General features: G+C 43.9%; 1 protein-coding gene across 4 annotated transcripts in view; it reads left to right on the plus strand.

Annotated features, from left to right (window-relative positions):
- The window catches only part of QTGAL (queuosine-tRNA galactosyltransferase), a 216,170-nt gene that overhangs the window by 164,092 nt on the left and 32,717 nt on the right, over positions 1-19,361 (plus strand). For all 4 annotated transcript variants that reach the window (XR_012648282.1, XM_075014910.1, XM_075014911.1 and 1 more), the window contains one exon: positions 17,383-17,518. Coding sequence is in view for 3 of the 4 variants with exons in the window: in XM_075014910.1 (XP_074871011.1) it covers positions 17,383-17,518 (136 nt within the window). In the remaining variant the exon portion in view is untranslated. The remainder of the gene's footprint in view (positions 1-17,382; positions 17,519-19,361) is intronic.

Raw genomic sequence — 19,361 nt, forward strand, 5'->3', positions numbered from 1 at the left:
GCTTGTACCCTCATGTTAAGGACCTAGTTCCTCTTTGGGACTTGAACCTAATCCTTTCTAAGCTCCTGGGTTCCCCCTTTGAGTCCTTGGCAACCTGCCTGCCCCTTGTTATATCTCTCCTGTAAGGTGGCCTTTCTGGTGGCTATAAAAATAGCCAAATGGGTTTCCAAGCTCTGAGCTCTCACCTCAGAACCAACTTATGCTGTCTTTTTCAAAGACAAGGTTTAAATGTGCTCACAACTGGCATTTCTGCCTAAGATGGTCTCCCATTTTTATATGAACCAGGATAAGTTTTTGCCATTCTTTCCGAAATCCCCTGCCATCAATAGGGAACAGGCCTTCCACATGCTGGATGTCAGACATGCCCTGGCATTTTATACTGAGAGTATGAAGTCATGTTGTAAGTCAATGCAACTCTTTATTGCAGTAGTGAAGTGGATGAAAGGCCTCCCCATATCAGCCCAATGCCTTTTGTTCTGGATCTCATCCTGCATCCGGGTGTGCTATGACTTGGCAAAAGAACCAGCAATGGTGCTGATAGCATGCAGCACCAGAGTGCAGCCTTCCTTTGCAGTGTTTTTGCCAGAAGTCCCTATCCAGGACATCTGCTGTGCAGCCATGTGGTCATCCGTCCACACCTTCATGTCACACAACGCCATTATGCGGCAGGCACAGGAGGATACCACTTTTGTCAGGGAGGGCTGCAGTCGATAGCCAGGTGATCTCCAACCCCCTCCTCCCAGGGAAATGGCTGGTGTGTGTATTGGAATGCACATGAGCGTCACTTAAAGAAGAAAAAACATTACTTACCTTTCGTAACTGTTGTTCTTCAAGATGTGCTGCTCATGTCCATTCCAAATCCCATTCTCCTTCCCTCTGTTGGAATAATAGAGCAAGAAATAACTGAGGGTTGGGGATCTTCAGTGTCTTATGTACCACGCCTTGAAGGCACCATGCCAGGAGGCTTCACAGCTGGAGGAAAATTTCTGCAACAGTCGTGCATGTGGCATCGACCTACCTCTCTTGGCATGGATGGGAGCAGCACATTTCAAAGAACAACAGTTACGCAAAGTGGGTAACCATTTTTTTTTCTCTCTGTGTAGGGCAAACCCTACCAAATCTGTGTAGGAATTCTCCAGCACCAAGGAATGCTGCTCAATAGAGTGTGGTGCTTCCTTGAGCTAGTTATCATCCTGTTTCCTCATGCCCCTGTCTCTGCTCTCCTTTTCCCATCCTGACAACTTATATTTCCCACCAGCCCTATGGTCCCTGCCTAATTCTTCTATCATCCCACATACCACCAAAATGTCCTGCTGCCCTCACCTCTCCTCTTTCCCTCATTCTAAAACCCCTTGGTAGCCCACATTTCCTGTCCTATCTCCTCTCCCATCCTTACTTCTACATGCTATCTGACACAAATCCTTTATCCATCCAGAACTCCATCTCCATTGCTGCTGTGTAAACCAGCATTTAACCTTGCTTGCTTTCTCTTTAACTGTATTGGCTCTTCAGTTCTGACAGCCATAAAAGTGTGTGCCACTAAAGTGAAATCTGATTCTAAATACTTGGAGAGATCAGGTCAGATGAGTAAGAAAGGGCCATTTTTACATAGTCACTTTTCAGCATAGAATCAGGGTTTTTTATAAAACTTTCTCCTTAAATTTAAGCTACTACCCTCTCTTTTGAGAAACTATCAGAACTCTAGAATTTCCACTAATATCTAAGTCTGGAAAAATACTTAACTTGCATATGTCTCTCCATTAACTTTCCTTCTGGGAATATAGCATGCTATAAAGAATACCTTTTAAAAAAAAAACAAAAAAAAACAAATGTAAAAGGATGACAGCAGCAGCTAAATCCCTGCATCAGGAATGTGCCTTTATGAGTGTATTAAAAATACTTTGTGTCAAATCCAAAATTCTTTTCATTTGCTGGCGTTGCTCTCAGGAGCGTACCCCTAGCCTCAACACATTGCTGAAATTTCAGATGGAATGGCTATTCTTACAGGGTTCATTCATTTATGGGTATGAAATATTTCCAAGTTATGACACCACCACCCGTGATTAAGTGCTATGTGGCCATATATGGGATTTGCTGGGCTCAAAAACTCATAGATGCTAATGTTAACTTAGCTCTCTGAAGCTAACTAATAATCCCCCCAGAAATCCTCACACCTCAGTGCTACATATACTACTTCCGGTTTTAAGTTACTCAGATCACTGACCTGATACATGATCAAGATGCTAATAAAAATAAAGATTTCCTTAGTATTAAAGTTTAGAAAAGTTTATAAAAACAAAATGCCAGGACCAGATTTACATTACAACTTTGGAAATGTTTAGCATTACCCACATTATGAAAATAATTTGGAACAACTCAGTTCATATTTTTTTATCATTGATATCCCAGTAAAAGGAGGAAAAGTCAGAAAATGTTGTCCAAATTCAGGCATGTGATTTAAGTTATAGCCCCACACGTGTTCATGTAGACATACTGACACCACTTATGTATGGGGGAGGGATAGCTCAGTGATTTGAGCATTGGCCTGCTAAACCCAAGTTTGTGAGCTCAGTCTTTGAGGAGGCCATTTAGGGATTGGGGTAAATAGATGTCAGGGATGGTGCTTGGTCCTGCCAAGAGGGCAGGGGACTGTACTAGATGACCTCCCAAGGTCCTTCCCAGTTCTAGGAGATGTGTATCTCCAATTGTTTAAAAAATATTTATTTGAAAAAATTTGAGAGTCTGAATTGCTGTAGCACAAACCAAAGAGTAGAATATGGAATTAAGAAACAGCTTTAAGTAGGATGAGAAACTTATGTTATCTTCCAGACCCTTGACATATAAATTACACACAAAGGCTGGGTCTACACTAGCAAGTTCTTTCAGAAAAGCAGGCCCTTTTTGGAATGAACCTGCAGAATGTCTACATACAAAATGTGCTCTTTTGATATGAAATCAGAAGAACATGGCACTTTTTCAAGCAGCCCTGTTCCTCTCCCAGATAAGGAAGAGTGCCTTCTTCTGAAATATTCTTTCAGGAAAAAAAGTTGGTAGACTCCCCGGGGGTCCTTTTTTCGAAAAAGCAGTTCAATCCGTGGCCACATCTTTTGAAAGAGTGGGGCAGTGTGGCTGTTTTCTCTCTGAAGAGCAGATCGAGCTTTTGATCCATTTTTCTGTGTGTGGGTGCACTGTTTTCGAGAGAATTTTTTTCCAAAGAAATCTTTCAGAAGAACTTCTTTTGAAAGATTGCTGTAGTGTAGACATAGCCCAAGTGAACAGAGTTAGACAGGTGGTTGAAAACGTGCAGTTTCAAAGATGAGATGCAAGGACGATTTCTTGCAAAGAAAATCAGGTTCTTCCCAGGATTCCTTTAGGAATGCAGAGAAAACAATAAGCAACTTGAGGATACAGGGAGCAAATTACTAGTACAATCTTAATTACAATTCCAGAGAAAAATCTGGCATTTCATGCATGTATAATCTTCTCTTGAGTGTATTACTAATGCTGTAAATTAGGGCAATCTGGATTTCTCATAAATATGTACTAAAAATATGGTAATAGTTATTTTAGGGTTTTTCTTTTTACATTTAACTGTTTATTTATGCATGAATATTTTCCCACACAATTGTTTCAGACACTTCCCATCTCTGGAATGCAAACCCCAGCACATATGCACTATGTATTATTTGCCTTGTATGATGTTGATTATTGCATGTTGATTTGTCAAGTTTGTGTAATTTGACAGAGGAGTCCTGAGGTCACTTCTCAGTGCCAGGATTCTATGATTCTTCTTTGAGTGGTCCCCGTGGGTGCTCCACAATAGGTGTCGGGCTCGCCCGGCACCGCAGATCGGAATTCTTCTAGCAGTTTCTATTGGATCGCACATGCGCCGACGCGCGCCGCTCCCTTGCGCGCCCCCGGCCATGTGCGCGATCCGCTCCCCGCCAGTTCCTTCTCAACCGCCATCAGCTGCAGACAGAATCCGCTCGGGCTAAAGCCAGAGACAGATAAGATAGTTGTTTTTACGTGTAGTTTGTTTGTTTTTGTCACTATCAAAAAAAAAAAAAAGAAGAGAAAGAAAGAGAATATTAGACAGCAGAAAGAAGAGGAACGAAGGAGAGAGGGGCGGACAAGAAGGCTAGTTAAGCCGTCCGCTGCCCCACAGGCCGGTGAATGTTATTTTGGGTTAGAAAGCACTGATTAGTGGCTAAGTACCCTATTAACAGTAAAGACTCACCGCGATGGGCTCCTTGGGGTTTAAGAAGTGTGAGTCATGCCACGAGGCTATGCCGGCCTCCGATGGGCATAGTGAATGCATTCGCTGCCTGGGAGAGTCACACGTTACCCAGAAGTGTTCCCACTGCGCTAAGCTTACAGCCAGGGCCAGGAAAGACAGAGAGATGAGGCTCAAAATGATCTTGTTTGATAAGGCTTTCTAGCCGAAACCGCCGGAGAAGCCTCACGCAGAAGGGCCCTCTGGGTTGCATAAAAGGAAGGCAGCCTCTTTGACCTCCTTGGTGCAGAAGAGGAGGAAACTCTCCCCGGCTCGATCCTTGCCGGCGGGCCCAGTGGGCAGGACGAGCAGAACGCAAAGCCCCCAGCCGCAAGCTCATGAAAGCGGCAGCGCACGTGGCAGAGGCTGAGCCTCCGATTACACAACAGGTGGCACGGAAGGCGCCGCAAGCGCCAGTGAGGCAAGCACCGGAATCGGCAACGCCGACGCATGCAGCACCGGCCCCCGTGGCGCTGACAGCGCAGGGGCACTCGGCACGGAGCCTATCGGCGCCGGAGGAAGCTACCCGTGCGGCACCGCCGCTGACTGTGCCAAGTGCGGCGCTGACAACGGGGCCGAGATTCCCAGCACGGGAAGGGGCGGCGCCCACCCCGCAGGGGAGGGGCATGGCAAAAACAAAAACTCGGCACTTCAGTCCATCTCCAGGCAAGGCTGCGCTGTCCTTATCTCCTAGCCACCCCCCCAAGATACACACGCCGCACCGACGGGCTGTAACTCCACCAGCTTATTTAGGGCCTCCCTCTCCGTTCCTCCAACCAATTTCGCCGTGGCTTGGGCCATCTTCACCATTTCTGGGCATGGATCCCCTTGAGTACTATCACAAACCAGCTTCACCACTATCTATGTCATCGCAGAGGTCCCACTCTCCCAGTCATCATGGGTACACTCCCCGATCGTGGTCCAGGTTTCCATCACTGGGCCCTTGCCCGTGCTGCTATGGTCGTCCTCATCATGCTGAACACAGACACCGCAGGTCTAGATCCAAGGGCAGGTCCTCCCCTGCTACTCATCAATACTCCCGTGTACACACTCACTCTGGGACGGGAACACAGTTGTCTCAGGGGGAATTAGGTCCAGAATCCCGAGACTTCCCTTCACAGTCCTCCAGGGAGCAAGTATATCACCGAACTCGGGAGCCAGAGGATTTGAGGGAGGTGTACCCCAGTGGTTCCTTATCATCCTCCCCAGATGAGGTCATGGCCCCCGGGGATGTTTCTCCTCCGGATGACCTTAAACAATTCCAGGAGCTGTTCAAAAGAGTAGCTTTCACGCAGGACATTCAAATAGCAGAGGTGCAGGAGAAGCATCATAAACTCCTGAAAAATCGCTATCCCGCTGGACGAAGCCATTATGGAGTCAGCCACTAACATATGGCAGACCCTGGCCTCTATTCTGCCTACAAACAAGAGAGCGGATAAGAAGTACTTCGTCCCAGCCAAGGGCATGGAGTTCCTGTTTAGTCACCCGCAGCCCAATTCTTTGGTGGTCGAATCGTCCCAGCAGAGGTCGAAGACGTCTCTGTACAAGTCGGGGGGGTCGGATAAAGATGCTAAGAAGCTAGAGCTGTTTGGCAGGAAGGTATATTCCTCCTCTACCCTGTTATTGAGAATGGCAAATTACACGGCACATCTATCAAACCACAACTTTGACAATTACTCTAGACTCACTCCCCTCATGGATTCACTCTCAGAGGACAAGAAGCCGGTGTTAAAGACGATTGTCCAAGAGGGCTATGCGGCATCACGGACGGGAGTCCAGATTATGCTGGACGTGGCGGACACAGAGGCACGTTCAACAGCTGCAGCAGTGGTAATGCTTAGGGAATCCTGGCTCCAGACGTCTGGTATCCCCAGGGACCTGCAGGCGAAGATCGTAGATCTTCCCTTTGATAAGCAAAAGCTGTTTGCGGACTCAACCGACTCGGTCCTCCACTCCAGCAAAGACTTGAGGGCCACACTTAGGACCTTTGGTATTTATACTCTCCCATACAAGAAGAAGAAATTTCATCCTCAGCAAAGACGCCATGCTTACCAACCACAGCGTGCTCAATATCAGCGAGGCTACGACCAAGGGCGCCATCAACAGCAGCAGCAATACAGGACTCCCAGGCGACGTTCTCAACAAAGCCGTACACCCTCGGGGCAGGCCCAGAGACAGCAAGTTTGACGGGTATGTCGGGGGCTGCACTATCAACACCATCGCTCAATGCCACTCTCATCTCATGTTCCATCATCGCCTCAAACCGTTCCACTCCCAATGGCAAAAGATCACCACAGACAAATGAGTGCTAGAAATCATAGCCACGGGTTACATGATCCCTTTACAGTCACGTCCACCGACGAAGCCTCCCGTCAGGCCTCATCTCAGGGACGCTGCCCACGAGGCGAAGCTCAAGCAGGAGGTAGATCACCTCATGTTCATAGGGGCGGTGGAAAGAGTGCCGGAACAATTCCAAGGGAAAGGTTTTTATTCACGCTACTTCCTAACAGAGAAGAAAACAGGAGGCTGGAGGCCAGTCTTGGATCTACGGGGCCTCAACCGTTACTTGCGCAAGCAACGCTTTCGGATGATCACAGTTGCCTCCATACTTACGGCACTGGACGATGGAGACTGGTTTGCAGCCCTCGACTTACAAGATGCTTACTTTCATATAACAATCCACCCAGCACACAGACACTTCCTCTGCTTCACGGTCGGCAGGGAACATTTCCAGTACAGGGTTCTTCCGTTCGGCCTGTCCTCGGCACCCAGAGTCTTTACCAAAACCCTGGCAGTGGTATCAGCCTACCTGCACAGACAGGGGGTGTTTATTTTCCCATATCTGGATGACTGTCTGCTGAAAGGGGCCTCAAAGGCAGAGGTCTTACGCATGATACGCGTCACCGCGAACACGTTTACTTTGCTAGGCCTAAGAACATAAGAACATAAGAATGACCATACTGGGTCAGACCAAAGGTCCATCCAGCCCAGCATCCCATCTGCCGACGGTGGCCAATGCCAGGTGCCCCAGAGAAGGAGAACAGAAGACAATGATCAAGTGATTTATCTCCTGCCATCCATCTCCTGCCCTTGTTCAGAAGGCTAGGGCACCATACTTTATCCCTGGCTAATAGCCATTTATGGACCTAACCTGCAAAAATTTATCAAGCTCTTTTTTAAACCCTAATAGAGTCCTGGCCTTCACAGCCTCCTCGGGCAAGGAGTTCCACAGGTTGACTGTGCGCTGTGTGAAGAAAAATTTCCTTTTATTAGTTTTGAACCTACTACCCATCAATTTCATTTGGTGTCCCCTAGTTCTTGTATTATGGGAAAAGGTAACTAATTTTTCTATATTCACTTTCTCCACACCATTCATGATTTTATATACCTCTATCATATCGCCCCTCAATCGCCTCTTTTCCAAACTGAAAAGTCCCAGTCTCTCTAGCCTCTCCCCATATGGGACCCGTTCCAAGCCCCTAATCATCTTAGTCGCCCTTTTCTGAACCTTTTCTAATGCCAATATATCTTTTTTGAGGCGAGGAGACCACATCTGCACGCAGTACTCAAGATGTGGGCGTACCATAGTTTTATATAGGGGAAGTATGATATCTTTTGTCTTATTATCGATCCCTTTTTTAATAATTCCTAACATCCTATTTGCCTTACTAACTGCCGCTGCACACTGCGTGGATGTCTTCAGAGAACTATCCACTATAACTCCAAGATCCCTTTCCTGATCTGTCGTAGCTAAATTTGACCCCATCATGTAGTACGTGTAATTTGGGTTATTTTTTCCAACATGCATTACCTTACACTTACCCACATTAAATTTCATTTGCCATTTTGCTGCCCAATCACTCAGTTTGCTGAGATCTTTTTGTAGTTCTTCACAATCCCTTTTGGTTTTGACTGTCCTGAACAACTTGGTGTCATCTGCAAACTTTGCCACCTCACTGCTTACCTCATTTTCTAGATCATTGATGAACAAGTTGAACAGGATCGGTCCCAGGACTGACCCCTGGGGAACACCACTAGTTACCCTCCTCCATTGTGAAGAATTACCATTTATTCCCACCTTTGTTTTCTGTCTTTTAACCAATTCCCGATCCATGAAAGGATCTTTCCTCCTATCCCATGACCACCTAATTTACATAAAAGCCTTTGGTGTGGGACCGTGTCAAAGGCTTTCTGGAAATCTAGGTATATTATGTCCACTGGGTGCCCCTTGTCCGCATGTTTATTAACCCCTTCAAAGAATTCTAATAGATTAGTTAGACACGACTTCCCTCTGCAGAAACCATGCTGACTTTTGCCCAACAATTCGTGCTCTTCTACGTGCCTTGCAATTTTATTCTTTACTAGTGTTTCTACTAATTTGCCTGGTACTGATGTTAAACTTATCAGTCTATAATTGCCAGGGTCTCCTCTAGAGCCTTTTTTAAATATTGGCGTTATATTGGCCGTCTTCCAGTCATTTGGTACCAAAGTGGATTTAAAGGATAGGTTACAAACCACTGTTAATAACTCTGCAATTTCACATTTGCGTTCTTTCAGAACCCTTGGGTGAATGCCGTCTGGTCCTGGAGACTTGTTATTATTCAGCTTATCAATTAACTCCAAGACCTCCTCTAATGTCACTTCAGTCTGAGTGAGTTCCTCAGATTTGTCACCTAAAAAGGCTGGCTCAGATTTAGGAACCTCTGTAACATCCTCAGCCGTGAAGACTGAAGTAAAGAAATCATTGACTCGCTCCGCAACGGCACTGTCTTCCTTGATCGCTCCTTTTATATCTTTATCGTCCAAGGGCCCCACTGCTTTTTTAGCGGGCTTCCTGCTTCTAATGTATTTAAAAAACATTTTACTATCGTTTTTTGAATTTTTGGCTAGCTGTTCCTCAAAATCTTTTTTGGCTTTTCTTATTACATTATGGCTACGTCTACACGTGCCCCAAACTTCGAAATGGCCATGCAAATGGCCATTTCGAAGTTTACTAATGAAGCGCTGAAATGCATATTCAGCGCTTCATTAGCATGCGGGCGGCAGCGGCGCTTCGAAATTGACGAGCCTTGCTGCCGCGCGGCGCGTCCAGACGGGGCTCCTTTTCGAAAGGACGCCACCTTCTTCGAAGTCCCCTTATTCCCATGAGCTCACGGGAATAAGGGGACTTCGAAGTAGGTGGCGTGCTTTCGAAAAGGAGCCCCGTCTGGACGCGCCGCGCGGCGGCAAGACTCGTCAATTTCGAAGCGCCGCTGCCGCCCGCATGCTAATGAAGCGCTGAATATGCATTTCAGCGCTTCATTAGTAAACTTCGAAATGGCCATTTGCATGGCCATTTCGAAGTTTGGGGCACGTGTAGACACAGCCTATGACACTTAATTTGGGAGTGTTTATGTTCCTTTCTATTTTCCTCACTAGGATTTGACTTCCACTTTTTAAAAGCTGCCCTTTTCTCTCTCACTGCCTTTTTAACATGGCTGTTTAGCCATGGTGGTTCTTTGTTAGGTCTCTTACTGTGTTTTTTTATTTGGGGTATACATTTAAGTTGGGCCTCTAGTATGGGCCTAGTTATCAACCTCGCAAAGTCAAAGACCGAACCCACACAAGATATAGAGTTCATAGGGGCACACATAAACTCTATCACAGCAAGAGTATACCTGCCCGATGCCCACTTCCGTGCCATCAACTCCCTGGTGCAAGTCATGACGTACAGCCCCACAGTGCCGGTCCTAACGTGCCTGCAGCTGTTGGGGCACATGGCGGCAGCAACGTTTGTTGTACAGAATGCCAGGTTACACATGCGAAGCCTGCAGCATTGGCTGGCGAGTGTTTACAAACCAGCATCCCACACTCTCCACAGGGTGGTGTCTCCCACGACGGAGGTGCGCAGATCCCTAGCGTGGTGGGAAAATCCCAAGAATCTGCTAATGGGAGTGCCTTTTTCACCAACCACAAATTTCTATCTTTCTTACTACCGACGCCTCCCACATAGGGTGGGGAGCACACATTGGCAGCAAGGTGACACAAGGGCTATGGTCCCCTGCGGAACAGACACTGCACATGAACATACTGGAGCTCAGAGCAGTGTTCAACGCGTGCAGACATTTTTGAGATTACCTGCATGGCAAAGTAGTCGGGATCAATACCGACAATACCTCCACTATGTTCTACATCAATCGACAAGGAGGGGCACGATCCCGTGCGTTATGTGCGGAAGCAGTCCGATTATGTGCAAGCTGGATTGACCGACCCTCATGAGCATATTTAGCTGATGGGGATTCTTTATTGTAGATCTGTTTGCAGTGGCTCACAATACAAAATGCCTAAAGTATTGTTCCTGAGCAGGATTTGTTCACCACTACCTGAGCATTACCTTATGAAATGGAAGGCACAACTAATCTACGCATTTCCCCCAATCCTTTTGTTGAACCATGTGCTACACAAAATCAGACAGGTGAGGGCAGAGTCATTCTTATTGTGCTCAAAATGGTTCCCTTGCCTGAGACAGATGGCAGGAAGCCCACCTCTAACACTTCCGCTGCTTTCTCACCTCCTCACACAAGATGTGGTCTGTATCAGTCAACTTATCCAACAGATTTTCTACCTCAAGACCTGATTATTACATAGTTAGAGAGTCTGGATGGTGACTACTGCAAGAACATGAAAGTCATCCTTGTGACTAGCTGTCGGTGGAGCACACAGAAAACATGCATAGTGGTTGCGATTTTGCTCCTGGTGCAAGGCTAACCACATGCCATGTCTCTTCTCTTACGCAAGTCTTGGCCTATATCCCAGGCCTTAAAAACTGGGTCTCCATCAGTTCTATAAAAGTGCACCAAGCTGCCATCACCCTTGCTACATGACAAAGGAGATGGCACCTCCATCTTCAATCACCATACAACTAAGCATTTTCAGAAGGACATGATGAACATGTACCCACCTCTGAATGACCCTCCCACTGTGTTGGACCTTAACGTTGTGCTCTGTACTGCCCTGGGGAAACCATTTGAACACCCAGCAACATGCTCATTGCTGCATTTTTCCATGAAGGTTGTCATTGTCATCACGTTGGCAAAGCAGGTAAAGGAGCTAGGAGCCCTAATGGCACACTTACCTTATACCAAATTCTATAGAGACAAAGTAATCATATGCCTTCACCTTAGATTTATATTTAAAGTAGCCTCTGTTTCATTTAAATCAACCCATATATTTATCTGGGTTCTTTCCTAAACTCTATGCCAACACCAGATGGGCTTCTCTTCATGTGGTCAGTGTACATATAGTTCTGACCTACCTACAAAGAACAAAAACATTTAGGATGTTGCCATGTCCCTTTCTATCACTGAATAATCAAAACATGAGGCCATGTATAAAAGACTATCTAAATGGAATTCTGGCTGTATCCACCTGTGTCATCACGGGAATAATATCCTGTCTCCGTCAGAAGTTTGTGCACACTCCACCGGAACACTTCACCAGAACGTTGTCCACATCAATAGCATTCTCAATAATATGCTCATTGTAGACATTTGCAGGACAGTTCCCTGGACCTCGGCCCACACTTTTACTATATTCTGTGCCTTGGAACAACAGTTCGCTGCTGACACTCAGTTTGGATTTTGTCTTATCCACTGTCAACAAAGCAACTCCAAAGCCCCTCTCTCCATTGAGTGGTCCTACTCCACAGTCGACTGAAGTGGAGTACCCACAGGGACACTCCTCAAAGGAGAAGGTTACTTCCATTGTGCAGTAACTGATATTCTTAGAGGTGATTGTCCCTATGAGTGCTCCATTGCCCCTCTCTTTCCCTCTGCTTTGGAGATACATGCTGATCCTCCTGCGAAGATAGGAACTGTTGGCTGTGTATATGAGGTAGCAGCTAGAAAAGGCATGGCTGCTGCTTGTCCGCAACTAATGGGGCACTGTTACCACAGATCTCCAGTTAGAGGCACAAGGCTCCAAGATACTTGAAGTGGAGTGCCTACAGAGACAACTGTCTTAAACAACCTCAGTTACTACACAAGGTGAGTAACCACCTCTTTCCAAATGCTGTGTGCCATGCTATAGAATGGAGGTCAGAGGACCAGTTGAACTGCTGAGACTACAGTGGTTGGGACTCCCCATTCACACTTTGGTGAAAGTCATTGTATCTTAGATCAGTGAGACCTCATCTAAAGACCAAACTCAGGTATTGCAACCAATCTGCATCGCTAATGCTTGTAAAATTCCTGGCAGTGCTGTTGTGTATGGACATATCAAGAAGTACAAGTAGTGTACACTTATGGTGCCCCATACAATGTTAGTCTAAGATTAATGGATCAATCAGTAAAATCAGTGGGACACTCTTATTTATTTTATGTGGTTTTTGGATAATTTTGTTTAGATGGAGACCACAATTTTTTTTTAAATTGTTTGAGTAGAATTAAAATAGTGCCACTTTTAATGTGCTAACTTTCAACTGCCTTCACTCAAGACATAAATTTAACTGCAAATCAATGAATTGTAGCTAGTAGTTATTTTTAAATATTAAGTAGAGTTCTAGGTTGAATACTAAAAAAATCCTGAACATAAACCACTGTTTTCAGCTACAATAAATTTTCTTTAAACCAGTGTAAACGATACTATTTTAAATATTACATTCTATTGTGGGAATAGTTATTGGAAAAGCCAAAGTAAAGTGATTGAAGACAATAGGAAATGAGCACAAATGAAAAAATGAAATAAATTGTTGCAAGCACGAAGAACTACAGATTCAGCCAAATCATGATGAAGGGCTCGAGAACAAAATGTCTGCCTTCAGTTGTCTCCTCTTCTTGAGCATACCCTTTGAACTTGCTGAAATTGATAATCCCATCCAATCCTCTGCATTTACAGATGTTTGCTTGTTATGGTCCCACAGCCATGTGGACTCAACATTTGGTATCAGTCTAACATTTGTTTACATTGCCAGATTTGTATAAATTACATTGTGGAATTTATTTCAGATCTGCAGATACAAAAATGCACTTGGATACACAGACATCTGCCAGCTTGCTCACTTTATTTGAGAGCAGCACATTTTTTAGTCATTTTGTCAGCCTTACAACTTCATTTGAAAGGATTGTTTTCCCAGTGATTTCTTCCACTGTAATTTTTCTTTTAGAAATTTTGTTTGTTATAAATGTTTCTGTTGGAAAAAACAAATGCACAAAAAACCCCAACTAAAACACAACAGTAAAAGAGAAATGCCAGTTGATTTCTTCATGTCACTCTTAAATGATCCATAGGAAGTTTCAAAGCTGTCACTTCCTGGATCAGTTTTCTTTTGTCTGGTGTGAGTGTGCACACAGCCTGGTTTGTTGTATGGTTGATCATGAAGCTTGGGTTATACTCACTGATTAGTTATTATAGGCTTATTTGTGACTTTTGGTCATTGCAGGCTGCTCTTTGTTGCAGGGTTGCCCATAAGTTGTGAGCTTTGCATATTTGCTTGTTGTAGGCATACTCATGAGTACTGGAATGCAAACTGCCTTTTCTTGTATGCTGGGCTGCACACATTGGTTTGTTGCATTGTAAATAGATTCAGTTTTGAAACTGAGTTGAAAAAGGGACGTGGAAATAATTATGTATGTTGAGGGGGAAAGGCTAAGGAAAGGCTATAAAGAGTTAAGAGTTTGAGGCCAAGTGAGAAAAGTCTCTCAAGGGGTGTTGCAGTTTCAGTGGGCATGGATGGGGGAGGGGTGTATGACCCTTGGCTGAGGCAGGATCAGATTCGTCTGCCCCCACACTCCCCAGTGAACCTCATGAGGACGTGTAGTTTCCCCTCACTCCCTTATGAAGAGTAGCCAGTAATGTCCCTGCACAAATGGGGGGAGAGTTTTAGCCCTCCCACTCTCCCTAAGAGGTGCCTGGGAAGTGGGAGTCTCAGGTCTGAGGCAGTCCTAGAGGGACATGGTGTGCACCCAGCTAGCCCCTTTCACCTTCCTGGTGATAGTTTCTTTTCTGTATGGTTTTAGGAGAAGCAATCCTGTTCCAGTTGCATCCCATTTTCCTGGCACAACCAAACCCTGACCTTGCTCTAAGTCATAATAAGAGGAAGCTGTGTGCCAAATTTGGTGGTCCTAGCTCTTACCGGTTAGGAGGAATTCTTCAACAGACAAACTCTCTTAAATATATAGTGGAAGACTAAAACACTATACCACTGTGACTCACTCACAGAAGTACTTTAGTAACCGGGAGCTGTATTTTATGGCATAGACCATGTTCTGTTGGGAGTATCATTTTGAAAGAGAAATCCTGGTCAAGGGGAAAATAACTTTGGCCCTGAGAGGTTTTGAATTTCTCTGTCCCTCCCACACGTGCACAGGCGGAAATCCTTCCTGTGGCCTCATTCACTTGCATTTAAAGAATAATATTGTAACTTTTGTGAAGGACAAGCCTAAGTCTAACTAAAAGCTCCTTTATCCCTCCATTCTGCATTTTGAGATATTTTTGGACTCCTTTACGCTAACATATCTGAAACGCTAAAATATAAATCCATTAAAAGCCCTACAAAATGTTCATGGTGTTAACTTGTGGGAACCTGGTATTTGAAAGGATGGTGTGTTTATATGGTGTAATTAGTTTTGATATATTTTAGCAAATAGATGCAACATCTTGAAAGGCAAAGTTGAGGCTCTTCTGTTTTAAAAATATACCAAGGATATAGTCAGAGCTAAGGAGTGATTTTATGTTTAAGTAACATGGAAAGAAATTATTGCTATCTGAAAGACATAAATATAACCAGGACATTTGATGACTGAGTTGTGTTTTCAATTAGAACACTTTAGGGTTTTAGGAAACTAGTCAAGGGAAATGTAGGAGTTTATTACTTAGAAGTTTATATACTGTAATATTCAGGAGAACAATCAACATTTTGGTCTTCTAAACATAGCTGTTCACATCCAGATGACTTTTCAGTTATTTTGGTTCAGCTCAGCAGTATGATTTTCAAATGTAAGTATTCCCAACTTGTAATTGTGTGGTTTAAAAAAATTTTTTTTGTGAACTATCTTAAAAAATTCTCTTTTAAAAGTATTACCTCAAGTCAAAATCTCTTATTACTCCAAAAACTGGAGCATTCATGCTGCATAAAATGAGCATATAATTGCAAGAGGCTCCAGTACTGGATGTTTTGAGACATAATTCAGCAAGCTTTGGACCTTTGTATTCCTTCCTCATTCTATTGTCTATTGCTGTGAGGAGCTGAGACCTCTCACGTGTAACTGAAGTTGCTCACCACGTCACAGGCTTGGGCCCTGAGTTACTTTCTTGGGAGCAGTGGGAGGCATTTTTGAAGACCAATTAATCATAGAATCATAGAACAATAGAGCTGGAAGAGACCTAAAAGACCTAAAAGAGTCGAGTCCAGCCCCCTGCCCCAAGCAGGACCAAACCCATCGGCCCAGCCCAGCCAGGGCTTTGTCAAGGCGAGACTTAAACACCTCCAGGGATGGAAACTCCACTACGTCCCTGGGTAGACCATTCCAATGCTTCACCACCCTCCTAGTGGAAAAAGTTTTTCCGAATGTTCAACCTGGACCTTCCCAACTGCAACTTGAGACCATTGTTCTGTGTTCTGCCATCCGTGACCACTGTGAACACCTTCTCTCCAGCCTCTTTGCAACCCCCCTTCAGTAAGTTGAAGGCTGTTATCAAGTCCCCCCTCATTCTTCTACAGACTAAACAGTCCCAGTTCCCTCAACCTTTCTTCATAAGTCATGTACTCCAGCCCCCTAATTATTTTGGTCGCCCTCCGCTGGACCCTCTCCAGTGTATCCACATCCTTCCTATAATTAACAATATCTTTCAAGGTAGAAACTCAGTCATTGAAGGAAACTGCCAAAAAAGAGGTTGGAGTGTGGAGGAAATAGGCTGTAGAGGCCGAAGGATGAAATGATTGTAGAAGTTTGAGATCATGGCAGTCAAAACCTGTTGGTAACAACTTTGTTAGTCTCTACCATCCAGATAAAGGGGTGCAGTATACACATTTGTGTGTGCACAGGTACACAGTGACTAGTAACATGAATACCCATCTTTTGATTGCCTTTTGAATCCAAGAATTCAACTTTTACAAAATTCTTCCTAAAACATAACCATGAAACAGAATGCTATTGTAGTGAATTGTTCACACTCTCATTGGGAAATGATTTAGGGTGACATTTTCAAAAGTGATTTAGATGCTTTGGGAGCCTAAGTCTCATTGAAAGTGAATGGAACTTACGTTCTTAAATCACAAAGGGCGAAATCACTTACAGGAAAATTTTCAAAAGCACCTAAGCAATTTAGGAGCCTAAATCCCCTTTACTTTAAGTGGGTCTTAGGCTTCCAAGATTTTGTCTAGAATGCAGGCTTCTGTTGACAAAATTTCTGTTGACAGTTTTGTCAACAGAGTGTGTATCCAGACTGCAGATCTGCCAGTCAGGAGCATTCTTTCAACATCCCTGTACACCTCATTCAATGAAGAAGAAGGGATGTCTCAACAGAGGGCTTTTTTCTGACATTTGGCCCCATGTGAATGGGCCAAATGTCGGAAAAGCCTCTTTCAAAGGAACTGTTGGCAAAAAATATGCAAATTGACAGAACCCCACAGTCTAGACACAGCCTAAGCGCTTAGGTCATTAACAAAAATGGCTTATAGTCTCCTAAATCACGGAGGTGCTTTTGAAAATTTTACCTTTATAGAAATTTTATGGCAAAGTTTTTCTACTATCAATATTTTTCTTATTGAATATATTTTAAACTGAAGAGGGAATTTTGGTTGTGATCTAGTTTGTTCAGAAACCGTCCAGTGCTGACTGAAAGATCATATCGTGTATATATATATATATATATATATATATATATATATATATATATATATGAACTGAATATTGTAAATAGACCATAGTCTCCAAGCCTCAGAGACAACAAGTTTAATGTTTAAATGAGATTTTTTTTTTCCAGCCACAGCATTCATTTCTGCTGGAATCTTTGCTAGTGTGAGTTGTTAAAGTGCTTTTTACATCAAGAATGAGTCTGTGTTGACAGTGCTATTTCTTACATTGTTAATATATTTAGGGACCAGACTCACCTGTTTTCCAATTTCCTAGGGAAACCATCTGGGATTACCGAGTCAGATTTCTGGAAGAGAGAGCCCTCAAGCACTGGACATCTTTTACTATTTGGAATGCTGGCAAACAGGGCAGGAAGCTCTATAGAAGCTTATCACCAGCTAATCAGAAAAAGGTGAGAGGTCAAGAAAATTAAGAATGGGTAAAATATATGAAAAAGATGTTTCTTTTTGCCTTCCTTTGCCCGCTAGCCCCTTGACAGTTAAGGTCACTGTAGCAAAGCAGGTGTGCCTTGCATTTTTCAAAACCATTCTTAGTTTTCTAATCTGTGTGTTTAAGGTGTGTCCTGGAGGAAAGCACTCTCTTTTCTTTCCTTTTGTCTAATTCTGTGTCCAACAGGTCTGCACCGGGCATTAATGTCAATTGTAGATATGCAATTCTAGCTACGACAGTTGCATAGCTAGAATTAATTTATCTACAATCAATTTACAGGGCCATCCTCACAGAGGGAAGTTGATGGGAGAAACTCTCCCATTGACCTCCCTTACTTCTTGGGATATTGAGGAGTGCAGGGGGTAACTGCCAACCTCAGATGGTTTGATTTTGTGCATCCCTACTAGGTGCATGAAATCAAACCCCAGAAGATTGACCTTGGCGGGGTTGATCTTACAGGTATTGCAGACATACCTTAACTTATCCTTCTAGGGCCAGGGTGTAGCTGCTGCCTATGAACAAAAGAATTCTTAGAAATACCATGGCCTCTAAAAATCAGATGAAATAGCCTTGAAACATTCATTTTTATGACTTCTTGTTACAAAAAATACAGAAGGAAAGCAGGAGAATAAAGGCATGGGAACCTGATTAATCCAGTGGTCCTTAGACCACACACATCCTGTAAGAAAGCAAAACAAATGAATACACCCACAGTAGAATTCATTGGGTAGCAGTGGAAGACAGTCAAATAAGTGGTCTATAGTAGCAGGCGCTAAACATGTCAGTCCAGTGCTGTCCTCCTTTATCCGTGAATGAGGCAGTGGGTAAAGTAATTGCAAGTGGGGCGAAGTTTAATGCTGAATGCATGAGAAAAATTACTTCAGTAAAAAGACAGAACAGTTTGGTTCAGAGTGTTGAGTCATTTTCTTGGTCCCTTGAGGCAGTGTGAGTCTGTGAGGTTTCTATAAAAATGCCCTCTGTATGTAGTCAGCATTTTGCAGAATGCTGTGTGAATTCCCCTAACTCTCCCAAGTTCATCATACTTTCCAGTTGACGGCCCTGTAAGAATTAGCAAATAATTTCGTAAGTAAGAGGTGGGAAGGTGATTAGTGACACTGCAAAAGCAGGATCTTCTGAATGAAAACCAGAAAACAGTATGTGGTGTTTGTGTTGAAAGCAGCACCTCTTTGGCTTTGTTAACTATGTATAAATGTACCAATCTGAAATGCAGCTTGATTTAAGGCAGATTCTGTAATTCTGTGATGCAAGTGACACCTATTTCTAGAGAAGTTAATACCCTGTGCTGTAGTAAACAGTGATAACTTGGGGATGCTATTGCAAAGTAAATGAAAAGGACAAAAAACCCCAGTGTCATGGTATTGTTTGGGCTGGTTTTCTGCTTAGAGGCTAAGCTATATCCCTTTTGCAGTACAGAGCAGCCTTGCTTCAGCAGTACTCTACCACTATTGAGGTGCTTCTAATTAACTGGGATCCTGACTTTCTTTCCAGCTGACCTTTGTATAATGTTTGCTTTGGCAACACTTCAGACCATGATATTATTTTGCCTCTGTCAAGGTTGCAATTAAACATATTTCAGTATGCTGTGTTTGAGAACTGTAACATGGCTTTAGCCATTAACCCATTGGTTACTAAATGCCACATCAGCTACATCTAGGAAATACACTTGCCTGTTGCAGGTGTACATACCAAACACACACTGCTGACTGATTCATTTCAGTGGTGTTCTGCAGAAAAATGCTGGTAAAATATAGGCATGTCCTGGCTCTTTTTGAGAGGGAGCAAGT

Source organism: Carettochelys insculpta, chromosome 20 (assembly GCF_033958435.1).
Source record: "Carettochelys insculpta isolate YL-2023 chromosome 20, ASM3395843v1, whole genome shotgun sequence".
Lineage (NCBI taxonomy): Eukaryota > Metazoa > Chordata > Testudines > Carettochelyidae > Carettochelys > Carettochelys insculpta.